This window comes from Atractosteus spatula, chromosome 16 (assembly GCF_055471065.1).
Source record: "Atractosteus spatula isolate fAtrSpa1 chromosome 16, fAtrSpa1.hap1, whole genome shotgun sequence".
Lineage (NCBI taxonomy): Eukaryota > Metazoa > Chordata > Actinopteri > Semionotiformes > Lepisosteidae > Atractosteus > Atractosteus spatula.
Window position 1 is genome coordinate 14,039,750 of NC_142721.1, and position 26,032 is coordinate 14,065,781.

At 50.1% G+C, this 26,032-nt stretch overlaps 1 protein-coding gene across 14 annotated transcripts in view; it reads right to left on the bottom strand.

Annotated features, from left to right (window-relative positions):
* The window catches only part of madd (MAP-kinase activating death domain), an 83,249-nt gene that overhangs the window by 45,082 nt on the left and 12,135 nt on the right, over positions 1-26,032 (bottom strand). For all 14 annotated transcript variants that reach the window (XM_088934585.1, XM_088934584.1, XM_088934583.1 and 11 more), the window contains exons 2-7: positions 14,534-14,749; positions 13,473-14,084; positions 3,545-3,848; positions 2,672-2,803; positions 2,045-2,158; positions 1,429-1,509 (exon numbers count right to left, since the gene is read on the bottom strand). In XM_088934585.1, coding sequence (XP_088790711.1) covers positions 1,429-1,509; positions 2,045-2,158; positions 2,672-2,803; positions 3,545-3,848; positions 13,473-14,084; positions 14,534-14,592 — 1,302 coding nt within the window. In that variant the 5' untranslated portion in view covers positions 14,593-14,749. The remainder of the gene's footprint in view (positions 1-1,428; positions 1,510-2,044; positions 2,159-2,671; positions 2,804-3,544; positions 3,849-13,472; positions 14,085-14,533; positions 14,750-26,032) is intronic.

Consider the following 26,032-nt stretch of genomic DNA (forward strand, 5'->3'; position numbering starts at 1 on the left):
GGCTGGCGATGGCGAGTCCCCCGATTCCAGAGAGTTCTGCAGATGCATCTATGCTAGAGACAGGACTACTGTGGAGAGCACTAGGTGAAACATACTGGAGCCCACTGCATGGGGCCTGACCCACAGAAATCATGGCTCTTTAAACCATGAGTTTTTAGAAGAGATCCATAAAACATGTCCTGCTTTCACAAACTCTGTGAGGTCTCAATTTCTCAATTTGCATTTGAGTTCTGTCACTTTTTTTGTTTTTGCAAACAATCGAACTTCTTAAGGGCAATATCTGTGAAATAAAGGATTAAAACACTGACTTAGGTTCTTCTGTAGAGATTGAATAACAAAACAGAACATGACGCTGAAAACTGACTTGGAGGAGCCTGGTTTTGTGAAAGCAGTGGCTAAATGTATTTTTAAATTAGATGTGTATTGCTCAGCAGAAAAGGAAACATTAAAAACCAGGTGCATAAAACACCTTTCACTGTGGCATGTGAAACGGTTTCACAATGCTTAAATCACGACTTCTCAAAAGTGAGCATCCATTGTGGTTAATTTCAAACAACTGGTTTCTTATTCATGTTGAAATAATAATACCTTTACATGAGATTTAAAAATTTAAGGATGCTACTCTTAATTGTAGGAGGAACTGGAACTGAATTATAAACTATTTTTATAATTCAGGTTTAAAGGTCTCTCTGTTTTATGAATCAGGCCCCGGTTTGGTGTAAGGAAGGCACAGTTTTATCCGAAGAGAAGCCATGGACTGAATCTGGAAGGGCTGAGAGGGTTACTGAGAGTGGAGGCGGAATCGCTCTCAGTAACTGAATTACCTTGAGAAGCTAGGACAAGCACGCATAAACAGAAAAAAGAAAAAAAAACTGGGAAGTGAGATCATCATATTAATCAAAGCACTGCAATCATTTCTACAAATCACTCACCGGGTTCCTCTTTGTAAGGGTAAACATTAAAGCAGGACTGTCTGACTAAGACAAGATAATTGTCTGGTTTCACAAAACTAATCTTTTTCCATCAATGCCCCCAAAGCAATCATTGCTAATCAGCCCACTGGCTTTAGACATTTTCATTTATCTGGTCGACAACAAAGCCGACTGCAACTCGTCGTTTTGTTTCGGAGAAACCAGACTCAACAATTGAGATGGTACTTAACAGCATTATGTGCTCAAAAGCCAATCTGCACTGCTTTATTGGCAACAATTTAAAACCAAACAAAAAACGGGCACATTTAGCAAGCAGACAATCTTGAAAGAATACCCATCGATGCCTAACCCTTGCAGTCACCTTGAGTAAGCTTTAAGAGCAGATTAAATGAGAAAACCCAGGACACACTGCTAGATTTGCCTGTCATTAAAGGGCCTTCGGAAAGTCCGATCGTTCTAGCTCCTGTTGTGTCGCTGTGGCCCGACGCACCGTTACCTGCTTCAGGTGTTTCTTCAGCTCCGCGGACTCGGGCTCTGGGAGCACCGGCAGGAAGTCGGCATTCTTGGGTATGATCACCTGGGGGGGGGAGGGGAACAGGAGACGTGTCGGAAACCTCAGGAAGGAGTCTGGGAGTGCGGAGGTTCAAGTCACCCCAGTGGGCAAGGCTAAGCACTGTGGCTAACAGCTCAGGCTGCTGTCAGTTCACCGCCCTCATGAAGATTCATCACAAGATAAAAATGGGCGCCATCATTCCGATGGGATTTTAGCCATCTATCATCACCACAATCTTTTTAGTCAAGACTAAAAAGTAAGTAAAAAGTGAAAATAAAGTCAACATTACTGCTGCTCCCCTTTTACCCCTTACATAAGAGAGACTACAGGTTTACAAATGTGAAATTCTCTTGCCCACACTCGGCTCTTATCTCAGTGCCATCCACCTCTGACTCCAGTTCTGAGACTTGCAATGAAAACGGGATAAAGAGCAGGCAGGTCCGAAATCCTGGAGGGGCAAGTCCGCCTCGGACCGGCTGCTAGGGAATTAAAACCACCAAAGCAGCGGCCACATGCAAAACCCGGCGATGAACCCAGCGCGATCCTGGATGGGACTGACCTTGTTACAATCCAGATCCACCAGCCACACGTCATCCGGCATCTTGAAATCGGATTTATAGAGGAAGAAGCTGGCCGGGACGCCGATGATGTACGGCGTGGGAGCTAAGAGGAGCTGGGGGAGGCAGGAGAGGAAGACGGGTTATTTATAGACTCGAGCGGAGTGTCGACGCTACAGCTAGCAGCGGGGCCTTTGAGTGCAAGGGGCTTCTCGTTCCGAAGACAATCGAATTAGCCGGGGGAGGTCAAGCTGCTCTGGCAAGGGAAGAGCACCACAAAGCCCATCAAATCCAATTTAGCCAATCAGGGCAGAGGAGATGAATTAACAGCGCAGAGTTTCAAACGTCAGCGCCGTCTCCTCGGCGGCAGCCAGGGGAGAGAGGCGGGCCCAGGCAGTGTGCTTTACAAGGCCTCCCGGGAAAGAGCAGCGCAAAACTCGGAGACAGACGCGACGGATTCTGCTTCATTGGCGCATCACAAGTACATGATTAACACGTGACTTGGACACCCCTTTCTCCCCCTAGCTGGGCTGGCCTGTCTGAACCCAGCTCCAGGGGAGTCATCCTTCAGGCCCTCTCCACTCACGCAGCTCCTGCCATCACTTCCTGGGTCGCGACCTTTGACCTACCTGCTCCGCAGAAGCCATGCAGGTGGGCAGCAGAGGGATGACGGGGAACATGTACTCCAGGGGGTAGATCATGGCCACGAACGCCATGACGCTCATGGACAGGGCGTTGTAGTCCCGGGACTGCAGGACCACCTGCCGGGGAGAGACCAAGGGGAACCCTGCGGATCAGCCGGGAATAAGATGGCCACACCCAGGTCGGCTTAGCTCAGACTAAATCCTGCACGTTCCGACGCTGCCTTCCAAGTTTTAAATACGGACATGTCCTGCCGCGAGTAAGGCTACGAGTCCAGTCTGTCCAGCTGCTTTGTGCCGGCGCTGAAATTCGAGGAATGCTCACGCAGGAATTCTGCTTAAGGTGTCTCGTGCCACTGGCCGCGCTTAACAAAGCAGACCGCAGCCAAGGGCAGACCCACCAGGATCCGTACGGAGTAAAGATCCAAATCCAGGCGTTCAGATGAATCTATTTAGTGCTTCAAAATCGGGTTTGCTGCATCGACCCTGTATTTATTGCACGCACGTAAAGAACGATTTTTGCGCAACGACCTCAGATTTGAGGCAGAGGGTTCAGCCTGTAAATGCAAGGGAGCTCCTATATATGTTCAGACCACTATGCTATATCCCACCCCACACAGAGCAAGAGATCCTGAACACAGTCAATGACTTATGTAGTTTAGGATCAGACACAATTAAACATTTCTACTATGCGTGACAATCAAAACACTACAGGGCACATCAATCTAATAACACTAAATACGACACAAATACCAAAATCAAATTGCCCAGACAAAAGGGTGACGCAGCTGGGTGAGACGTCAGGACCCACTGCAGAGGAGCTGCAGGGCCTCTTCTGCCCCAGAAGCCCCTCGTTCTCACCTTGTGCTCCAGCAGGATGCAGGTGAGCACCTGCAGACACGCGTCCACCCCCAGCAGCTCCAGGGGCAGGTGCAGGGGAAAGTCCACCAGCGAGAGGCGGGAGGGGTCGGGGAGGGCGAAGGTCAGGGCGGGCTGCATCTCGTGGGGCAGCACCTCCACGTCCACCCGCTTCTGCCCGGCCGCGGGCACGGGCGAGCGCAGCAGGCGGTATACCCAGGACTCGATCTCCCGCAGGTCCTGCAGCAGGGCGCTGCTCTTCTCCTCCACGGAGAGGGCGCCGGTGAACACGCGCCACATCGTGTCCCTGCGCGAGACCAAGACACCACGGCATTTCAAACCGAGGACCGGAGGCGCTCCTTTGCACTAAGGGTAGTAGGAGTGTGGAACAAGGTGCCCAGCTATGTGGTTGAAGTCAGTACCCAGAGGTGCTTCAAGAAACAGCTGGATGAAACCCTGGGATCTATATTCTACCATCTAGATGGGCCAAAAAACCTCCTGTTGTCTCTAGCCTTTCTGATGTTCTTATGTTGGACAGATTAACCCCAGTGCCCTGGCCTTGTGCAATCTGACCTCCCTTAAGTAATCGTCGTCAACATTCTTAGGCATCGGGTAGTCTTGCTTCTTTAATGTGCTTTAATTGAGCAAATCTACCCAGAATATATTAGCTCGCAGTTCTGAGATATGTCAGAGTGTTTCTAACAGGACTGTTTGTAGTTGCTTAAAAATGCAGTTACTATTGGGTGTGAGTGGTTCAACAAGGTTGACAACCCCTTAACCAAGGGACAATGGACGACGATCAGGATTTTCAGGTTTGTCTTGCGAAGCATCAACAATGAAAGTGTGTGTGGACAATGTTCTGTCACTTTATCTTTGTGTAGGCCACAGCAGTGGAGTACCTGCTGCTACAGATGAGAATCGTTTTCTTTCCGTAAAAACAATTTTCCCTGAAATTGCGAGAAATGTGTAAGACATAGGACGATTAAATCTTCAAATATGGGCTAAAGCAAAAGACAGTACAGATATAAGGCTAATTAAACACTTTGCAGAACTGCCGTCCTCTGCAATCACCCCAGGTCATGACTTTAGCCACTGAACCACAAGACGTGCTCCAGACTACTACGAGTACTGGGTGAAGGCAGAGAGAGACAGGTTAACGAGCATTAAAAAGACTTTGACAAGTGACCAAATGACGTCACGCCCCTGTTGTTCTGGAAAGCACTTCAATTTTGCCCCCTCTGGCTATTAAATAATACCATCAGGCCTCCGACATCTGACATCTGCTGTGATAAATATAGGCCTCCCACACGCCCCAGTGCCAGCTGACAGATAGCAGCCTTGTCTGGCCAGGAGCAGCTGTACAGGGTGGAGGAGGGAGAGCAGCCTGAGGGGGCTCTGCCTATACTCGCTGCCCAAGGCTGAAACAGCAGCTCCCTAAAGTGGCAAACAAAGATTCCAGTCCCCCCCCCCCCTGCCACCAGGCAGGTGCTGTGCTTTCAGAGAGGCCATTCCGTCTCGGGTGCAATCTGCAACCCTCTGCTCACTTTCCCACAGGCCGCGCACGAGTTCCAACACGTGAGACGAGAAACCATGCCCTCGATAAGACTCCTGTGACAGGGGCTAATCACACACAAGATATTAAAGGGTCCGGTCAGAAAACAGAAAAGAAGTCTTGCAAATCACTAAAGAGGTACAGAGAATTTGTTTTCTCAAGCAGGAATCACATCAGCAGGGTAAGAAACATTGTGGAAGAGTCTAGGCCTAAGAAAATCTGCACCTAACACCTCAAAGCATCCAAAATTCATTCATATCTGGCACTAGAATTCCACTATTAACACATGGCATGCTGCTATAGCAACTTGAGTGCCACCGTTGCATAAGGCAGCAATTCAGAATTTGACAGATTCATCAGCTAATCTGGGAGGAATTTGGGTGTTTCTTCAAATGTGCCTTCAGTTAAAATTACATGCATTTCTAATGCGAAGACAGTTGTGACAACTCCCTGCAGAAACTCAGCTCTCATTTCTTTAATGCTACAAAAAAGGCCTGTTATTAACATTCATCATTCTGACAGTAACAGCTTTAAAATGGACCTTTTTTTCTTGAGAATTTAAGAGCTGGAAATCCAAATTAACAGCATCAGAGAAGCAGAAATCCGATTTTCAAGGACAAAACAGCCAACAAAGTCACAAACCAGCTACGAGACCCCCCCCCCCAGCTCACATCAGACTCCACCAAGAAATGATTAAATAAACCAGAGATGATCATTTTCCGCCCGAGGAGCTTTATACAGTATATGGACGAAAACGATCGATAAAACCTACAGGGTAGAGTCCTCAAGCACTGACTCTTTTGGACAAATCCTGCAGTAGTACAGTACGTTCATGTTATGAACACCATCATTCACATGGAATCTGTGACTAATCCCCCACTAGGCCAGCTGCATGTGTGAGGACAAGTCCAAGCAACACTGGTCTAATGGGTGCACCTCATTTACAGCCTGTACAGAAGTCCAGCATCAGATAAGAGCTTAAGATGCAGAACACAGAGCCAACATTACATACGTGTGTGGGTGTGCATTGTGTGTATATGTGCGTGGCAAGCCTTGGGCATCTTCATCACCCTTTTCACAAAGCAAATTCAACACAGGTCACTTGAGCGATGACATGGTCCCATACTACTGTGCTGCGTACAGAACAGATGCCGGAAAGGGTCTAATCACCGAGTAATAGCAGGCCACTGCTCAGAGAGGCTGAAAGGTGGCAATTTAAGGGCTAATGACTTCAAATTGATCAGAAGCACAGCCTTGAAAGGGGAACCGTATTTTAGCTTGCAAAAATGTATTTTAGCCTGAGCTTTTCTTTCTGCACAACGATCCCTCGAGTCTTCCATGTATGTAATACACGGTCGACATTGTAAATGATGGGAGCACAAGGCATTCCTCTGCCCTGCTACCATCACTCTTCGGACTCGCCGATCTGAACTGCTGCCTAACCAGATTCTCGGAGAAAAGGACCTTCATCGGTGAGCAGCGTTTCCGTGCACGGGCTCCATTTCGAAATCAATACAAACGTCTCCACCAGAAAACCAAGGGGAAAGAGAACATGCCAAACCAGGATATGGGCGTCATAAAAAAAAAAACAACACACTTACAGAACTCAAGCCCTGGGAGAACCAGAGTGCAGCAGGATCTCCAGGTGTTTTGGTGTTTTTAAACCAGCTCGAGGCTTTTAAAAGTGCAAACCTGACCCAGTGAAGCAGTGGACCTGCCTCCGGGACTAGAGTCGCATCTCCCTGCCCGAAAAACCATCTCAGGGAAGTCAGTAAAATAACACATCTGCCGTTGGCCTGAATCGGTCACCAAGTCAGAATGCAGCTTCATTACCTAGAAATTCTCTATGTTTCACAAGAGATTCAACCATTTTATTATTAGTTTGCACTGCAACTACATGAAAAAACCCGACCAGGACAGATGCAGATTTAAGGAGCAGAGCTGGTAGACTGAGCAGCTCCTGTGATCATCCTCCGGGCTGCATCCTCGCTCCAGTAAAACAACCGGACGGGCTGCTGAGCTTTAACTCTGTGCTCCTAGAGACCCTGAGGTGAAATTTTACATGAAGAAACTGCAATTTAAAAAACTTTATCACCCCAGCCATGGTGGGCGGGTGACGGCGAACGGAAAATCAGACAGCCGTTTTTCTCGGTAAAGACTTTTAAATAACAGTTAATTTACAAACGGGCAGGATCTGCGATTCCGAGTCCATTAGGTTCTAAATTGCCGGCCTCTGCGCTCGGCTGCCTCTGCAGGAGGAATAGGGTTATAATTTGCTCCTTATGAGAGCGTCTTGGCAGCTGCAGTGCAAAATTAAGCTCTCGATGAAAAAGTGCTGCTTCTGGCACAGCAGAGACCGAAAACACAAGATTTAGCTTCCAGGCAATTTTCAAAAGAAATGCGTTTGGGGTGGGAAAAAAAAAAAGAGACGGGGATCAGCAGTCTTCAGAGAAGCATTGATTTTTTTCTGATATTATAAAAATATAGCAATGGGAGAAGTGAGAATAGGAAAACGTGTCAAGAGCAAGGAAGTAAGGGGGGAAAGCGAAGACTTCAGAATTAAGACTAGATTCCGAAAAAGCTCATGCACAGTTAAAACCATTTAACTGCAAAAGGGTTTGTTATTCCACGCGGAGCAAAGTGACGCATCTGGTCAAAACTGGCTCCAAATCAGCTGCCTTTCTCTTCTCCTCCACGTCTGCCCCTGCTGCACAGTTTGTGAGATGATGTTTTCACATGTCTACAGTGCCATACTAACTGGAACTGACAAGGGCGCAATGAGTACTTATTTTCTAGAGTTACGGTGGTACACAAGAGGTTTACATTTAAGAAAGCCACTAAGAGGAAGAAATCAGAATCCTAGGTTTCTGAATGCCACCTGTATTACTGGTATGAAGTCTTAGCAATTCAGTTAGATTAATAATATGCTCTGTCACCCAACAACTGTAGTTGTGTTGCTACAGACTGCTATAGACTGGCTGGTTACCGGGCAACCGCCTCTACAGTGATGCGGGTACCACTCTCACTCATCATTTTACAAGAGTGTAGTCAAGGCATTTTACACTTGAAGAAAGGGAATGGAAGGTTCTTTTACTTTATTTTTTAGGCGCTCTCTTGAATGAATTAGGTGCTAATGAATGAATTTTGAGAAAGATCTCTATAGAGCACATTTATAAATTAAGACATTCATAAGCATGTTAGTCAGCTGGTTTCCTGCAGCAACTAAAAGTGAGCATTTCAATTGCAAAAAGCCTCAAACGCTATGTATTTTGTGTTGTTAAAAATTACATCAGTTCATGCCATTTGTGAAAGGATGACAGTTTGCACTTTATGTATTTTAAAACGGCAATCTAATTGTGGATGCACAGCCTTTTTTCTGCTTCTGGAACACAGAAATTCCATCTTCTACAGCAAGTTTAACATCAGATCAGATCACTTTATTGGCCATATACAATTGCTTGCATTAGGAATTTGACTTTTAACAAACCCCAGCTTGCTCTCCATGAGACACACAGACAGGGAGAGAGAAGCTGGGGGTCAGAGCGCAGGGTCAGCCATTTATATGGCGCCTCTGGAGCAGCTGGGGTTAAGGGCCTTGCTCAGGGGCCCAATGGAGTAGGATTCCTCTGCCGGATGCGGGATACGAACCGGCAACCTTCCAGCCACAGGCGCAGATCCTTAGCCACAGCGCCACCACTCCGCCCAAAATGTGGCAGAAAATATCCAAAAGGAGACTTCAGAATTGGCTAAAGCAATAAGAAGCAGATGGCATTAAGGATCCACAGCTCCTTGATGAGACCCTTAATACCATCTGCTTGGCACACTCCTCCCAGTCAGGCAGAAAGTCCATTAGCATGCACGGCCATTCCACTGAGCTTCAGTGCTGAAGAAGCCGCCACATCCTCAAGCCACTGAGGGCACAGTGTATGTGCCGCACCACTGCCTCCGGCCGACTGAAGAGTCCCGCCGCCGAGCCACGTCACTGCCCCCACTCCGCTCGCTGGCAGGACCTGACACGCTGTGAGGGCCACGGAGCTATACTCCAGCACAACCCCAGAGGCTTCTCTTCCTCCGATTTTAAAAAGGGGGCAGAGTGTAAGTGTCATCTGCGACTGTGGCTTAATTCAAATAGAATTAGAAACGGAACTTCTCAATCAATAATGCTGCTCGAAATGAACGATTGCTCCTGGTACTACACGGTAGGGTTTACACGCAGTTATAAGTAAACCAGTAAACTGCTGATTAGCCCTAAACCTGCCTTAAATAGCCTTAAAAAGCTGCATATTAAAAAAACAATGGCAGGCCTTCCGAAATGCAGGCATGTCTCCTGAAGAGCTTGCTCTCAGTGCATTATGGGAAAGTAGGAGGCATATCCTGTCGGGTGACGACACCTCAAGGCTACAACCCTGCAGGTGCTAATGGCCACAGATGACACCCAGTGGTTCACAGGACATCATTAAGGACATCATTCCTCTGGACTGTCACTGGGCACCGAAAGAAAAATCAATTAAAATCACGTCGTGCCTTTCCTCACAGTCCTGAGCTGGCTAACCTCTCCTTCGGATAATGTAAGCAGTCAGAAGCGATGCGCCACGGCTGTCTACTGATGCTTCAGATGATAACAGGACAATTCGCCGCCAGACAGACGCGCATCTATCCGATTTTTGGGGTCACTGCTCTTCTTCCCCACCTTAACAGAAAAGAAAAGGCTGAAGTTACTCCTGGCTGAAGGATCTGGGACCATTAGGCACTGAATTGATTGCAAAGAGCAGGTCTGTCAGAGCAGCCAGAGAAACATTTGCTGGGATAGAAATAAATGAAGAAATAAAAGCACAAAAACCCGTTACAGGGCAAGAGATGGAAAAGGGAACGAGCCATTGTCCTGAAATGCGTTCGACAGACCCGCCGAGCCCCTGCGGCTACCCGAGCCATCACCAGCAATTCGCTTCATTTCTGCCAGCAGAAGAAAGCGGTGCTCCCAGACTGTGGGAGCCAATCTTCTCCCCAGCTGGCGCGTCCAAGAGAAAAACCAAGCCGGATGGAACAGGTCCAGCGATCAGGCCACTGCCACCCCACCCCAGCAGGTGAACGATCGCTGCCCTAGCCCCGTCGCTGGACAAGAACCTGCTGGAGTTTCATTAAACAGCCTGTGGGCCCCACTGCACCGCTTCCCTTAAGCATCTGGCATTCTCCCTGGAGAGAACCACTGGCTGTTTCCAAGAGAACTCGAGGACAGAGTGGGATCCGGGCTATCCGCGGCATGTGTGAGAGATCACGGAAAGGGCGGCGATTTAGACCACCAAGATTTTAGTGCAAGAGAACTCAGGCATCCTTTATTCCCACAGCTATTAAGCAGCTTAAAGGGATCCCAATTTCGCAGGGCCGGTCATTAAATTTCAGCAATAAAATAAATTCATTGACAGTATTGCAAAGTTTGACTAATTCCGAATTAAGCACAACATTGTGAACTTTGTGGAAGTACTGTACAGTCGCCACTGTTGTTGTAAACCCCTGGTCAAGGTTTACACGGGCAAGAGAGGGAGCTGGCGAGAACCGTGACGTGATGCAGCCCTTCCTGCTCACTAGTCACCATAATGGCTAATGCAATGCGATGCACGAGAGAATTTAGTACAGGTGGTGCAGCAGACATTACACCGCAGAAATGTCCCAACGTGATCTGCATGCAGAGTTAACAAGTAGTAACTGTCAGCAAAGCAGTTTCGAAGTTGAGAGCAATATTTCTGTTGGATTAAAAGAGATGTATTCACAAGCCTGCTTGTTTGCAATGTCACAGGGCCACTTCACCTCACCAGAAGAAGAAACCATGTTTTCAGCTCTTGGATCCTCTTCTCAGCTGCCTGTGCACACTGACTCAGTCCCCCTCCTGATAACGCCCGGGCTGTTGTGTTAGCGTGTTGCGTGGGGCAAGCGAGGGAGGGGGGCTACTCGGCCGCAACTAACTGACCGATCTGAGCAGCATGAGGAAAACGAGGAATGCTTCCCCCCCCCACTAGCCGCCCCGTTCCAGGACGCTCATCTTGAACCCTCGGGAACCTCCGCCACCCCACTGGCGACAATCGGGCGGAGACTCGACGCAGGGCCTCCGCTCGAATCCAGCGGCCAGCTGACGGACGGCGCCAGGCCAAGCAAGCAAGCCCAGACACGCCCCGAGTCGGCACAGCCCCCCTTGCAGGCTGGGGTTCCACGAGGGGGTTAATGAAATGAAAGCACCCCGACTGGAACGCCTCCAGAAAAAGGGCAGAGTCTCGAGACCAGAGGCCCTGGTCGGCATCAGTCATCGCCTCTTATCCACCTCGCTGGCACACAGTGCAGCCCAACACGAGCGGGTGATCGGCGTCAAGCAGCTTGCTTTGAGCAGATTCTGAAAGGCAGATGTTTTTCAAAGGCAATTAGGGAAAAAACGAGCTGGGGGGGGTGAGTCAATATCGGATCCGCGGCAAAGCTTTTCTTCTGCTCACAGAAAGCCCATTCGCTCTTCACAAACAAATACAAAGCTGAATAATACAATGACGCATCACTTTGGCGAATTCTGTTTAAACAGAGGGGAGAAAGAAAGATCAACAGCTGGCTTTCTGGATAAGCACAGAGACCTTCAACCACAGTGGGATTGAAGCGTTTTCAGACACAGGCCGTGCATCGATTCGCACTGACCTGGGGGAGCACACGCGTCCGACCAGAAAGTCACTTGAGTGATGTGCTTCACTTCGGTCCATGACCTGCTGTGTAAATGAGTGTCCAGCTCGCCACTGTAAACGACAGACTCCTGTAAATCTCCAGGACTGTGAAGTGGGCACTCAGAATCAGAATCTGTCCTATCCTCTTTGATGTACAGCTGCAATGATCAGAGTCCCAACAGTACAAGGATAAGCTGGTGCACCAACCCGATGTGTCACACAACAAGCACATAAAAAAAAATCAGCTAGATTTTTTGATTAAATGGTACAGCCAAACAAAAGAGAAAGAATAAAAAAAAATCTATCTGCTAAAGCACTCTCACTTCTAACTGCTCCTTGGAATACAGCCCAGGCTAGATCTTTAAATTAAAACAGGGGGGCCAGGTTCCCTTAAAAAAACAAATTTAGAAGCAACGTGAACAGCCTTCATTTTAATTTCATCACACTGCCGGCGTGCACAGAATACTAAGCAGCACTTTCTCTCCAACTCAATAACATCACTTGCATCTGTTCTACATGCGACAGCAGGGATGTGATGAAAGTATTAGTCGAAGCTAATGAAGAAGCGGCGCTGAATTACTATACAGCACAGGAGCTTTTCTTCACTGCACACTCTTGGAGGCGGAGGTCGAGTTAGGGTGGTGGGTTTGAGGAGCAGGAGACCAACATCCATCACTTTCCCCAGCTGGAGCACAATCGCAGGACATCGACCTATCGAAAAGTGGTTTCAAACCTGGAACATGCAGATCAATCCCCTGTTTTGCTTCTCCTGAGGGCAAACTCAACTGATCTCTCTTTCAGTTTCTCTTGAATAGAGCCCACATACTCCGTGAGCACGGCTCCGCACGCTCGGGGAGAGAGCCCACACACTCGGGGAGCACGGCTCCGCACGCTCGGGGAGAGAGCCCACACACTCGGGGAGCACGGCTCCGCACGCTCGGGGAGCACGGCTCCGCACGCTCGGGGAGAGAGCCCACACACTCGGGGAGCACGGCTCCGCACGCTCGGGGAGAGAGCCCACACAATCGGGGAGCACGGCTCCGCACGCTCGGGGCGAGAGCCCACACACTCGGGGAGCACGGCTCCGCACGCTCGGGGCGAGAGCCCACACAGGTCCACACGCTCGGGGCGAGAGCCCACACGCTCGGGGAGCACGGCTCCGCACGCTCGGGGAGCACGGCTCCGCACGCTCGGGGCGAGAGCCCACACGCTCGGGGAGCACGGCTCCGCACGCTCGGGGCGAGAGCCCACACAGGTCCGCACGCTCGGGGCGAGAGCCCACACGCTCGGGGAGCACGGCTCCGCACGCTCGGGGAGCACGGCTCCGCACGCTCGGGGCGAGAGCCCACACGCTCGGGGAGCACGGCTCCGCACGCTCGGGGAGCACGGCTCCGCACGCTCGGGGCGAGAGCCCACACAGCTCCGCACACTCGGGGAGCACGGCTCCGCACGCTCGGGGCGAGAGCCCACACAGCTCCGCACACTCGGGGAGCACGGCTCCGCACGCTCGGGGCGAGAGCCCACACAGCTCCGCACACTCGGGGAGCACGGCTCCGCACGCTCGGGGCGAGAGCCCACACAGCTCCGCACACTCGGGGAGCACGGCTCCGCACGCTCGGGGCGAGAGCCCACACAGCTCCGCACGCTCGGGGAGCACGGCTCCGCACGCTCGGGGCGAGAGTACCTCTGCACGCCCTTGGGGATGCCAGCCTTCTTGGTGAGCCTCTCGCTGCAGCAGTCCACCAGCCTCTTCAGGATGTACAGGCACTCGCGGAAGGTGGAGAAGAAGGGGTAGTGGCTGAGGACGCACAGGGAGGTCAGGGTGCTGTTGCGGCTCCTCTGGGCCAGCTTGGCGCAGCGCTTGCCCCGCGGGGACCTGTTGACGTCCGGGGTGGACTCGGCGCTGGGCGGCTGGAGGGAGGAGCCGCTCTCGGAGCTCTCGCTGCCCGCCTCGTCTGGGGGGGCGGCGGCGGCGGCGGGGGCGGGGGGCGCCTTGGCCTTCTCCCCCCGCCCGCGGTGGCCCTCGGGCCGGTCAGGCTTGCCCGGGCGCTTCTGGAAGGAGCGGTAGAAGTTGACGCAGATGCCGTAGCGCACCACGCCGGTGTCCTTGTCGGTGAGCGTGAAGACGAAGGAGGTGTCGTCCCGCAGGCTCATGCGCCTCTGGCGCACGCTCAGGCAGCCCTCCGGCTGGCAGAAGAACACCACGTCCGGGGGCAGTGGGAAGTCGACGTGGTCCTCCAGGGGGTAGCGCCGCAGCAGCTCCGGGGTCTGGGCCACGCTGTCGCTGCTCGGCTGCCTGCGGGGGGAGAGACGCCCGGTCACGGTTAAGAGACTTGAAGGAATTGGCAATCAATGAGGGATAAACAGGAGTTACATCTTTCGACCCAATAAAATGGAACAAGGACGATTCCTAAAGCAGCGGTCTCTAAACCTGGTCCCGGTCAGCCCCAGTCCAGCGAGTCCAGGGTCTCTAAACCTGGTCCCGGTCAGCCCCAGTCCAGCGGTCTCTAAACCTGGTCCCGGTCAGCCCCAGTCCAGCGAGTCCAGCGGTCTCTAAACCTGGTCCCGGTCAGCCCCAGTCCAGCGGTCTCTAAACCTGGTCCCGGTCAGCCCCAGTCCAGCGAGTCCAGGGTCTCTAAACCTGGTCCTAGAAAACGCGAAGCTGACTCTAGCGGATCAGAGCCCATGTTCGCCTGGTAAAAGGTAGTACAAGCGAGTGTATACTGTAGTATACTGTACGCTCACCTGGCTCCGACCACCACCAGGTAGTCCAGTAAGCGAGGGCAGGGTTTCCTTTTCTCCATTTTGAAATCAGTCCGCCCTTAAGCCATCGCAGCCCTGCTGGAGCAACAGATCACTGGCCACCGTCAGGCGTGAACCTCAGGCGTGTGGAGCGGGGCGCAGCATCGCGCAGGTGCGCTGGGCAGGGCGGGAGCAGCCCAGAAACACGAGTTTCCAGATCTGAAACACAAAGACACCGCACACAAAATCAGCCCAACACAATACACCACAGCAACGCGATCAGCGTGGCCCAGTTCTGTAAAAAACCTTTCTAGAAAATAAAGGGGGCCTACGATAAATGACAAAAGCAGAAAAGTTCAAGTTTCTCAATGGACAAAATACCAGATCTTTTACACTATAATACCTTTTACTACCAGTAAAAGAAATATGAGGTTTTATCATAATGCTATTCTTTGCATGTCATTCTTCTTGAATTAAAAAAAAGTTCCAAACAGAAGTGCATACATTTACATACAGTGCCTTACAAAAGTATTCACGCCCTTTGGACTTTTTCACATTGTCACCTTTTTACAGGTGGACCCCCGTCAAGTAATTCTGCGACGTGGAGAAGAGAGCTGGTTACTCCAGAGGTCATTTAGGTGTGTGTCAAAGCAAGGGGGTGAATACCTATGCATTCAATTATTTTCTGTTTTTTATTTTTTTTTTGTAAAATATCTGGATTTTTTCCCCACTTTGACATCACTGAGTACTTTGTGTTGATGAGCGGCAAAACGTCTCGGCTAAAAACATCATGGTTCCATGCTGTAACACAATAAAATGTGAAAAGGGGGGGGTGAAAACTTTTGCAAGGCGCTGCATCATTCAGGCTGCTCTGTCATGCATTGAAAAGCACTACCCAATGTGTTAAGGTTAATAGTGCTGTACACACACTGAACAGCTCCCCGAAATTCCAGGCTAAGGGCTTGGAGATGTCCGGAGAGGAGAGAGCGGAGCAGTGGCTCTGTGGCTCAGGATCTGCGCCTGTGGCTGGAAGGTTGCCGGATTGAATCCCGCAGCCGGCAGAGGAATCCTACTCCGTTGGGCCCCTGAGCAAGGCCCTTAACCCCAACTGCTCCAGGGGTGCCGTATAAATGGCCGACCCTGCGCTCTGACCCCCAGCTTCTCTCCCTGTATGTGTGTCTCATGGAGAGCAAGCTGGGGTCTGCGAAAAGACAAATTCCTAATGCAAGAAATTGTATATGGCCGATAAAGTGATCTGATCTTGTGTCCGACAGCCTTTAATTGTGCAGCAGCACTGTTGCATGGGGAACTCGTGCAACTCGACAGCTCCCGTAGCCCCGGCCATGCCATTCTCGCAGGCGGGATCGCGCACAACTGGGCTGCCGTCCTGTCAAGAGTGCGCCTCTTCCGCACGCTCTTACTTCCAAGACTGACCCAGATCAAACGCCTTCAGCACACACTCGCTTCAAGAGGCTTACTCCTTCCCTGTTCACTGCTGTAAAAGTCTCACACTTCCTGTCTTCTGTGTTTTGGCAGCTATGAGATACAAAAACTCATATCACAATACCAAGACCCCCACCCCCACACCCCCACCCCTCAACTCTTGCAGATATTCTTGACAGATGGCCCTTCCTAAGCAACCCAGGCCCCATCATGAGCAACCTAAACAAAATAAACAGATTTGAACCCAGAGCCCTGTATCTTGAAAGTGACAGACTGGGTCCCGAGCCCCAAAGTGCCACACACAAATAACATGCTCTTCTGCGAAAATGGGTTTTCTGAACCTCATCATCCTACAGCCACAGCAACCTGCACATAATTGCCCGAAGCTCTGCAGGAAGCACTTCCACTCGAAGAGTTCGGCAGTTCTGTTCATTATCACCACCTTGAGACTGCGAGACTGGCCCTGCAATCCTGCCTATGTATTAACTGGGCTGCCAGACTGCCAGCTGCACAAAGCGCAGATCAATGTGAACGTGCCTGAAAGTGTCCAGGGATAATGCAGTTACAGTCCAATAATGAACACAGGGGACAATGATTCAGACTGCGCTTATCATAGGAACCTGGAAAAACCGTTTCTGTGACCTGGAGGAAAAAGTATAAAAGAAACTCAACCTGAAGGCTGGAGCTCAATAACCATTATTTGGTAACTTGGGGGGCTCCCCCATGCCAAATACAACACCAGGGAAAAAGGTCCCCATCTGTGTGTGTGTGTGTGTTGCCAAGGACTGGTGTCCTGAGCTGTGTGCGGTCTCAGCTTGCACCCTGTGTTTCCAGGACCGGATTTGGGTTCAGGCCACCTGAACCAGGAGCAAGTGGCTTTCTGATGGTGAATGGATCGTTTCCTGGGTTTATTAAGCTGCCACTGTAGGGATCTAATGCAGGTTTCGTCTGGACAGCAGGGATGTCAGCAGGAATCGGATCTTCAGTCCATTTTGTACAATTTTACATTCCGACTCGTCGGTTTACCACATGAAAACCTGCAGCGTAATAAATGCACCTACTTGAACAGTAACCTGCCAAGAGACTGAGGAGTCGCCACTCAGGAGGTGAAATAGAATTGAAGCCCGCTCTAGGAAACAGTTTCAAAGTACTTGTTTAACTGATGGTCTGCTGATGAACTTTGGGTTCCCTGAAATTCCAGGCTACGGGCTCGTAGATGTCCAGCAGAGATCAAGGAGTGAAGAACTGGTTTTGGCTTAGGAGTCGCGACTTCAAAATTCTTCAAAATGCAACTTGGATAATCACTTTTCATCTGCACAACAAAAAATTACCGAGATGCTTGGAAGTACAGTTACACACCAGAACCCTGCAGAGCAAATTTGTAGCTTTTGCTACAACGGAAGGTTTTGTCGTCAGTGCATACCACTTGTGACCACTTCAGACTGGTTGGAGTACTTTAACAAGAGAAAAACAGAAGTTTTTTTTTTTTTTAAATCAATGGATAGAGCACAGGCATCAACCTTACCAAGATCACATGGTCTCCCGTGACATTCTGTGGAAACGGGCCATGAGACAAGCCGCTGGAACCGCTCTTAAAATTCACGTGCAAAACCCAAGTGATTCCTCTCCTCTGGGAGCCCTGGGAGAGCCCAGGTGCAAGAGAGCTGCAGCCTGTGCTCCTCTTGCTCTTCAGACTTCATTAGCATGACAGTGGTTTACAGGAGCACCGCGGTGCCGCAAGCTCGCACAAGGAGCACTCAGAGCCCAGTGGGAGCAAAATGAGCACACCCCCGGCACAGACACGAGCAGAGAGAAACAACCCCAGCCAGCCAGCCAGCCGGCCGTGATCCAGTTCATCATCGTTCTAGAACTGCGTCCAGGAGCTGTTATTTCACCACTTGCAGTTGAACAGATGTCCAATGTTGTCGCCTAGGCATGATCTAATCACATGCCTGCCTCCTGAGAACAAGAGCCCCCTGTTGGTTATCCACGAGGCTGGTGTCCTTGCGCATGCACGCTAGGAACACTGCGCAGCCCGACTCTTGTTAGAATCTCTGCTCCAGGCCTGACCGCGTGACATCACATCTTACACAGCCTCTGAAGCTCTTCATAGACAGCACAGGTAAAAAAAAAAACCTCCCGATTTCCCTATTTGCTATTTTAATTCCTCTGGGTTTCCTTTGAAGGGAATGGAAGCACTGTCCCACCTGGGATCCTAACGCACAACCTTCCAGTTAAGAGTCCCAGACTCTGACCGCTGCCTCACACTGCTCCTCATACGGTCTCAGACGCCCGACGGCTTGGCAGCGACGATTCTCAGGCTGAACTAGCAAGTCACGAGCGGCTCTAGTGCAAACAAAAGGTGTTTGGGGAGTCGAGGGGGCAGAGCTCTAACTTACTGCCAGATTTCGAGTTTGACCTTGACGGCCTCCTTTTCCCCTGGAACACAGATAAACACCCCCCCCCCCCCACCCAGGGAAGAACGTGAAACATTAAGGGACACAATCCACACACCCCAGCCCTCTGAGACGACAGCTCCCTGCTTCAGCTTTCCGTTCAGCCTCTGAAACCCCACAGAGAGGGAGTGTGTGTGTGTGTGCACAAACAAAATCGAGCTCCATCAAAAGGAATACAGAAGGACAACTGGAAACCAAACCACAGAAAAGAGGCTACAAATCCACACGAAAGAAGCCTGCTTCCAACATTTTCATCTTCCTGCAGGAACATCAGTTTCAGTCTAGAACCCAATTAATTTTATCTATAAAAAATTAACAGCCACTGAATCGCCATTGAGAGATTTTAAAGAGCTTAAATGACTTACCAGTGTAAATAATTACATTAGTTGGGCGTGTTGATACATCATCAAAAATAAAAAGGCACATTATTGTACAGCATGAAATAACACACCTGCAAATAGTTTTCGTCGAAAAAACAGTAAAGTTCAGCAAAGGACCCATTTAACCACTGCTCTACACAAGACACTCAAGAGCCGTGTTCTCAGAAAGTATCGTGTTCTCTCATGAGAAACCGAAAGGGAAAATGTGGGAACTTCAAAGAGTTCTGTACAATACATGCTTAACTGCCCAGACACGGTGCGGTTTGCTTTCTGAGGTGTGTAAAAGACGCTGAGGACTGCCAGGCGGATGGTTTTACAGTGAGAATGGAGTGAGTGGAAGAGAGTCTCAGCTGTGACGGGCACACAAGCCTGGGAGCCTTGCGGGTCGAGAGGAGCTCGCAGTGCGTAGAGCCCTGCTGCAAGACCTGCAGGATATGAACTGTTTGCTCGAGAGGGAGGATTTCCGCAAGAGATCAAATAAATCCACCAGCAGAGGAACACAAGGCATTCGGTAAACAGTGGGACTGTTTCAACAGCTTCTGCAGAAGGATAAGTCTAAGTATTGCAAAAGTTACCGTATACCGCCTTAAACACGAGCATGATGTACTTCAAAGGATGAATTAAAGGCCTACGCAGCATGGTGCCAAAATTGTAAGCCTTAACCATCATCTCATTATGATGACGTTATTTTAACTACTCCTAACTGTCGAATATCTACAGCTGAAAGAGTGAAACTGCACTTCACTTCTTCACGGTCTCAACAGCTGTCCTCTTAGACTTCAAGTCCTTTCATCTGTTTTAATCCTTACAAACCAAGCTTCAGAATATCACAAGGCAAAAAAAAAACTCTGCTGGATATTAATGCTCAGAAGGCAACTGGAGGATTGTGTGATATTTCCAGCTGTATGACACTGGGCTCATCCGCCCCGATCCGTTAAAAGAAGCTCAGAGATGTAATGGAGTCTTTACATTTAACACCATGCGGTGACCCTTCTGAGGGGTCCCGATCAGTGGGGCTGTACCTGCACGAAGAAAGCTACGTACGATATGGAGCGAGGATTTCATTACAAGGCAGCTCTGTAATCAAAACCAGCTCGGGGGTAACAAATGCCGTCCCTCCTTGCGGACGACCCGAAAGTCACTTTTGCTACAAGGAACTAGGCCATCGCTCGACTCAAGCTGTCAGTCTGCATTTACTGGGAGCAGGTCCCAAGAGTGGCGAAAAAGATTAGAAAGAACTGCTTTCGGAGAGAACACCACAGAATAAAAATGGATTCAGAGCTGGTCTGTTTTGTTGTTTGCCTTTTTCTCTCCCCCGGCTTGCAAGTGCCATTTCCTGCGCTGGCTCCTTCATGAAGCACCCAGCAACTCCAACCTGCAGGCCTGATGAATGAAGTACAGCTTCCACATGCAAGCAGAAAGGACCGCAATTAACTACTAGAATCTGACACCTGCACCGGACTGCCAGCACAGCCTGAGCATCGCGCCTCCCTGCAGGCCTGAGGCTGAACACACAAAAACAAGCAGGTATCCCTGCGTCACATCTTACTGGCGACTGGGCTGTAGATCTGTTTCGTTATAGCACACTGATAGTTAACGGTTCAGAAATAATTCTGCAGTGCTAAAACCAGACACAGGACGGACACAGTGCCTGTTAAAATCTTTACACAGTTATTACACAGTGCGATTTTGTCGTGTTCCTCACTTCAGGGTGCAGAAAAGGAAGGGCTGAGGGTTAATAATATAAGACATTTTTTAAAGCACAGTTTCAAAGAGGTCTCCTGAGAGTCAAGGCCCAGACGTCAAAGGTGGGTCCAACACATTTCGTCTAAAATTCAAGAAATCTTTTACCGCCACAAGCGCAGGAAATGAGGTCAGTCCCAGACATGTTTCACTTCGAACAGGCGCAACCTGAGCACATCCACCCATCTCGTGAGCCCATCACTCAATCCACACACAAACACTCAAAGCTCTAAGCACAGCACCGATGTGTGCAGGCAGATAAACTGAAGCTCCCTTGTTTTGCACATCGGTGTTGCCCTCTTCATAAAACAATGCATTATTCTTAATATTTCGCATCGGATTTCTTTTTCCAGTCTGTCCACAAAGTTACCATTTCAGGGCAAAAAAAAGGCTCAGTCTAATTCCTCAGCTCTGGACCTACAGTTATCGGTCTGTATTACTGTTCTGCGACAGCCTACTCTGCAAAGAGATTCAAGATAAAAGCGCCCTTTCAGCCATGCATGAAGTGCGCGGCCTCCACAATAACAGCACAACAAAAGGGATAAGCTAGGAGCCGAGAGCAGGCCCTGAACGGGGAATTTTAAGTAAATAAGCAGCTGGTACAATTGCACTCTGAAGAGCACACTTCCTCCCGTTTGTGTCGACAGCCTCACCTGCGTCAGTGCGTGGGGAGAGAGGGGGGTCGGGGCAGATGTGTGGAGTGGAGCGGCTTCCAGTGAACAGAGGGAGAAAAGGGAGAGAAAAATAATTGCTTACACTTACACAGCGCTTTTTCTGGACCCTCCACTCAAAGTGCTTTACAGGCAATGGGGATCCCCTCCACCCCCACCAGTGTGCAGCCCCACCTGGATGATGCTCCAGTACACTCCCCACACACCAGCTCTCAGTGGGGAGGAGAGCAGAGTGATGAAGCCAGTTCAGAGATGGGGGTTATAAGGAGGCCATGACTGGTAAAGGCCAGGGGGAAATTTGGCCAGGACACCAGGGTAACACCCCTACTCTTTTCGAGAAACACCCTGGGATTTTTAATGACCCCAGAGAGTCAGGACCTCGGTTTTACGTCTCATCCGAAGGACGGCGCCTTTTTACAGTATAGTGTCCCCATCACTACACTGGGGCATTAGGACCCACACAGACTGCAGGGTGAGCGCCCCCTGCTGGCCCCACTAACACCTCTTCCAGCAGCAACCTTAGCTTCCCCAGGAGTCTCCCATCCAGGTACTGACCAGACTCATACCTGCGGAGCTCCAGTGGGCTGCCAGCTGGGAGCTGCAGGGGGATATGGCTGCTGGCTGCGATCTGTGCAAAACGTAAGGATAAGCTCTGCAGCGCTGGTTGCGGATGCCCGCACTCCAGTCCTAATGACATCGCTCATTAGGAAGACACCCGCACTCCAGAGGAGATGGCCCTTGAAGGACGCGCTGGTAAATTAAGTGCTCGTTTGCCTTTGTGCGCCCCGGTGCTCAGCAGCGAGTCTGCGGGGGTGGTTGTGGGGGTGAGGCCTCCATAGTCCTTTCGCCGTTGTGCTACCCCAGCTTGTCCTCGCGGGCCAGGGAGCGCCACAGGGTTCCCCAGCGCACAGACACCCCCAAAACCCACTCCTGCGACCAGACGTTCCTCCAGCTCCCTGGCACGCGCAGCGACAGGGCGCCTCCACTTTCGAGATCTCCTCTTTCAACTTTCCTCCATCCCACAGCGGCGCTATGCACACACTCGGGAAGGACGGAGCCAAACGGCTGAGTGTTTTTGGCGTTGCTCTGGAATGCTTGGAAGCTTGTCGTAATTTATCGATGGGACAAACTAAAAACCTCCGAGCACTTAAACTGAACCGAGGGCGACCTGCCTGCTCTGGAGGGGACTGCTCCAGACCCACACCCGTGAGTCTGTAATTGATCCCAATTCTTTTAGAGCCTGAATGCCCCCGCTTTAAGGTTTGGACTGACGTTTGTTGTGATAGTGCCTGCTTCCAAGAACTGGGCGATTAAAAACAAGGAATGCAAACGTCTACCAGACGCACACATTCAGTTAGGGTGTGTGCAAATGAGATAAACAGAAGTGCTGTTTCATGACCTCCCGTAACATGGACCAAGTGTACATTAGATCCCACTGCTCGGAAACTCATTTATGCGCAGACAGAAAAGGTTTGTTCGTCACCTTCGTTTGAGACTTGGGCTGCAGGACAGTTGGGGGTCCGAAAGCTGAAATTTGACCCCTCGAAAACAGTGTATTCCGAAAGAGCGACAGGGCTTGTGTGCGTTATATCCGAACAGGCTTTTGGGACACCGAGGCCTGCCCTGTGGGAATGGAAGGGAACTGCTTTCTCTGTCTGCATCACATGATACCCCCCCCCAAGGTAATCTGATTCAGTCGTATCTCCATAGCAACCCAATCTGCTTCCTTCAGACACCAGGCACTCACAGCTATTTTTATCACAACACCAAAGCCGCCGACCCAAGAACAGCATGAAACGCACAACCCCCCCAAACTCTTGTAGATAGTCTGGACAGACGGCCCTTCCTAAGAAACCCAGGACCCATCAGAGGCAGCCTAAACAAAATAATAATGGTATATTTTGCGCACTTTCCATTTCTAACGATCCCCTAGAACATCACAGATGTATAAGGGGATCCACTCCAAGCATCCGTGAATTCCCCATTCTGCGCCAGCTGCCCCACTACGCAGTACGTGAGGCGGAGAAGTGATAAATTGCATCAGCAGCTGGATTAGGAGGGAACTTTCGGGAAGCCAGATTGTTCAAGCTCAGTGCGGACACCGACGTTCACACCTCGACTCTTGTCAGCAGTCCGACTCTTGTCAGATGCGAGGTCTCAACCTAAAGACAGCACCTCCTGCAGCACAGTGTCCACACTGGGTCACCAGCTGGGAAGTTCTGATCCATAAGAAGAGACCTGTTTTTTCCACAGAGGTCTGACAGGTACAGACCAGGCCCAGCCCGGCCTCTCCTCTGATGTCCAGGTAGACGACGGTGCCACGGAGTTTACTAGGAATGTTTGCAAAGTGATAAAGTCAGAAAAGATGCTTCACAAGCACCACGACTGCCAGAAGCAGGTCTTGGTGGGGTAAACAGGAGTCTTCTTGTCATTTAGCTGTCGATGTTTGTAAACAGGCCACCAAGCAACTCATCATGAACCAGACCGGTTTGAGATAAGGGACACAAAAACAACAAAGAACAATCTTGTTTATTCTACTGTTGTGCGCTAAAAAGGGATTATGCTGCTGAAAAATAAAACAGATTGTACTAATAATAGTACTGCACTACAGCTGAAAAGGCCACCCGTCCAGACTGCAGCGTTTCTCTCGAACTGGGGTGCTCTTTACAGCACCCTACTGACAATGCGCCCTTTCTGACAGTTTCTCCAGAGCGTAGGAGGGAAGGATTATAGAAATACCCACAACCATTCTAAAAAAAGGCCTCCTTTCTTTGTCTGATCCTTTCTTCAGCCATTGACTTCTTTGTGACTTGCAAACCACATAAACGCTGAACTGCGATTCCTCACGCTGTTTATCTTAGGAGTCACTAGCCGGGCTGATGTACTCCACCTTTGTAAAACACTCTTCCTCTCCCAACCCCTGTGCTTCAGTATTTCACGGTGAGCGGCTCCACCCAGCTCTGCTGTGCCCTGGACAGCCTGCAGTCTGCTGCAACTCCAAACACCAGCTCCTGAGAACTGTGCCGCAGTTAATCTCACACACACACACACTGGGGCCAATTATATCCCGTCCTGAATTCAACAGAGCCCTGAAACTCATTCAGCTTCCTGATTCAGGAAATGCTGTCCTGACCCCTTTGCTGGGGATGTTTGTTTTATCACTACTGATAAATTGATTAGAATATCAGGGAAATGAAGGAACCAGCAGCCCAGCTGGACTGGAAACCAGCAGCCACTGTCAAACCAAGGCCGGCAAGACTGGAGCTCATCTTTGGACACTGAATGGATTTAATCTACTTTGCTCAGGACATGTCTTACCGAGCTCTTTCAAAAGGACGTGCTGATGTTACTGCAAGAGGACTGCAAGTACTTCACCCCTTTTTTAAAAAAAGATTTTATCCCCCCGTTTGAACTTTTTCTTGCAGGATTTTTCCTCGAATCTTACATCAATCCATTCATCCATTACTTAACCACTGTCACCAATTCAGGGTCGCAGGGGAGCCAGAGCCTATCCCAGCAGGCAACAGGCCAGTCTGTCTCAGGGGGCATACACACACTTACGTCAGGGCCAGTTTTCCCAGAAGCCATTTCACCTAACAGTGTGTCTTTGGATTGTGGGAGGAAACTGGAGCATCTGGAAGAAACCCATGCAAACCCAGGGAGGACATTCGAACTCCATGCACGCACAGCACTCCAGGAAGGGGTCTGTTTCCAAGCCTTTTCAGTTTTAAAGCAGGAAGACACGGTGCACCTTGGCCTTTCGTTGGGCGCCCTATGCGACGGGTAACTGTAATTTATTTTATTAGCACACAAGCTTCACGGAGACAGCTGTGTAGAAGCCGAGCCACCCTATAACTGAGCTGCAATCTGCATGATTAATTCCACTAAAAAAGTCCACAGGAAACCGCCGGGGCCCGGGCGAAAATCAAACTAAGAAGCCAGAGTGGCCATTGTTTGTGTTTAATGCGTTTACCTTCGGCATGGGGATTGATGGCCGGTTTCAAAGAGTTCCACCTGAAGAGAGAAACGCATCACTGGAAGTGGCTGTTATTCAAAGCCCCCGCTGGTGAATAATACACTTAACACTGGGGATTACCACAGCTCACCAACCGGAGGCCCGGCCATGACGTAACTGGACATCATGACTGTCGACTGAGAAACACACGACTGCTCGCCCGCCCTCTGTGATCTGGCCAAAGGCGGAAAACCAAATGACTTGCCTCAGATGAGAAACAGCTTACGAGAAGCGAACCTGGGTCCATATTACTCTAGTCATTCAAGGGATGCTGACCTGACTGACCGCCATGTACACAAATGTCCAATGAGCGGTACAGCTAAGCCAAGTATGTTGAGAACAGTCAATTCTCCCAATACCACTTACTCAAGTGTTTTTTTTTCCCTATTTTGTTTCTGGTCTCTTGAAATCCCCTTGGCATGCTTTTTAAAGCCTGGTGCCATTAAAACAAAACAATAAGGCCAGCAGATATCTCTCCGTGCCTTTGAGTTGCTGGACGTCTAGAAAAAGGAGCTTTCTTCTACAATGCATTTGTCAATTAAACCTTCTCGATTTTCATCAAGACCCCACGCTGTCTCCCTTGAGCAGGGGGTGTGACTGGGGACCCCTGAGGCATGCTTTTTGTGTTCCCCATGAGCTCGTAATGAAATCACTGAGCCCCTAAGAGACCTACAGTAATAACGGGGTTCAGTTGAGCCCTTTAACTAGCGGGTTTCATCAGAAACTTATGATCTCCACCTTCCGAGCAGAAGAAGGTCCTGCAGAGGTTGTAACTAAGCAACCTGCTGGTTTCA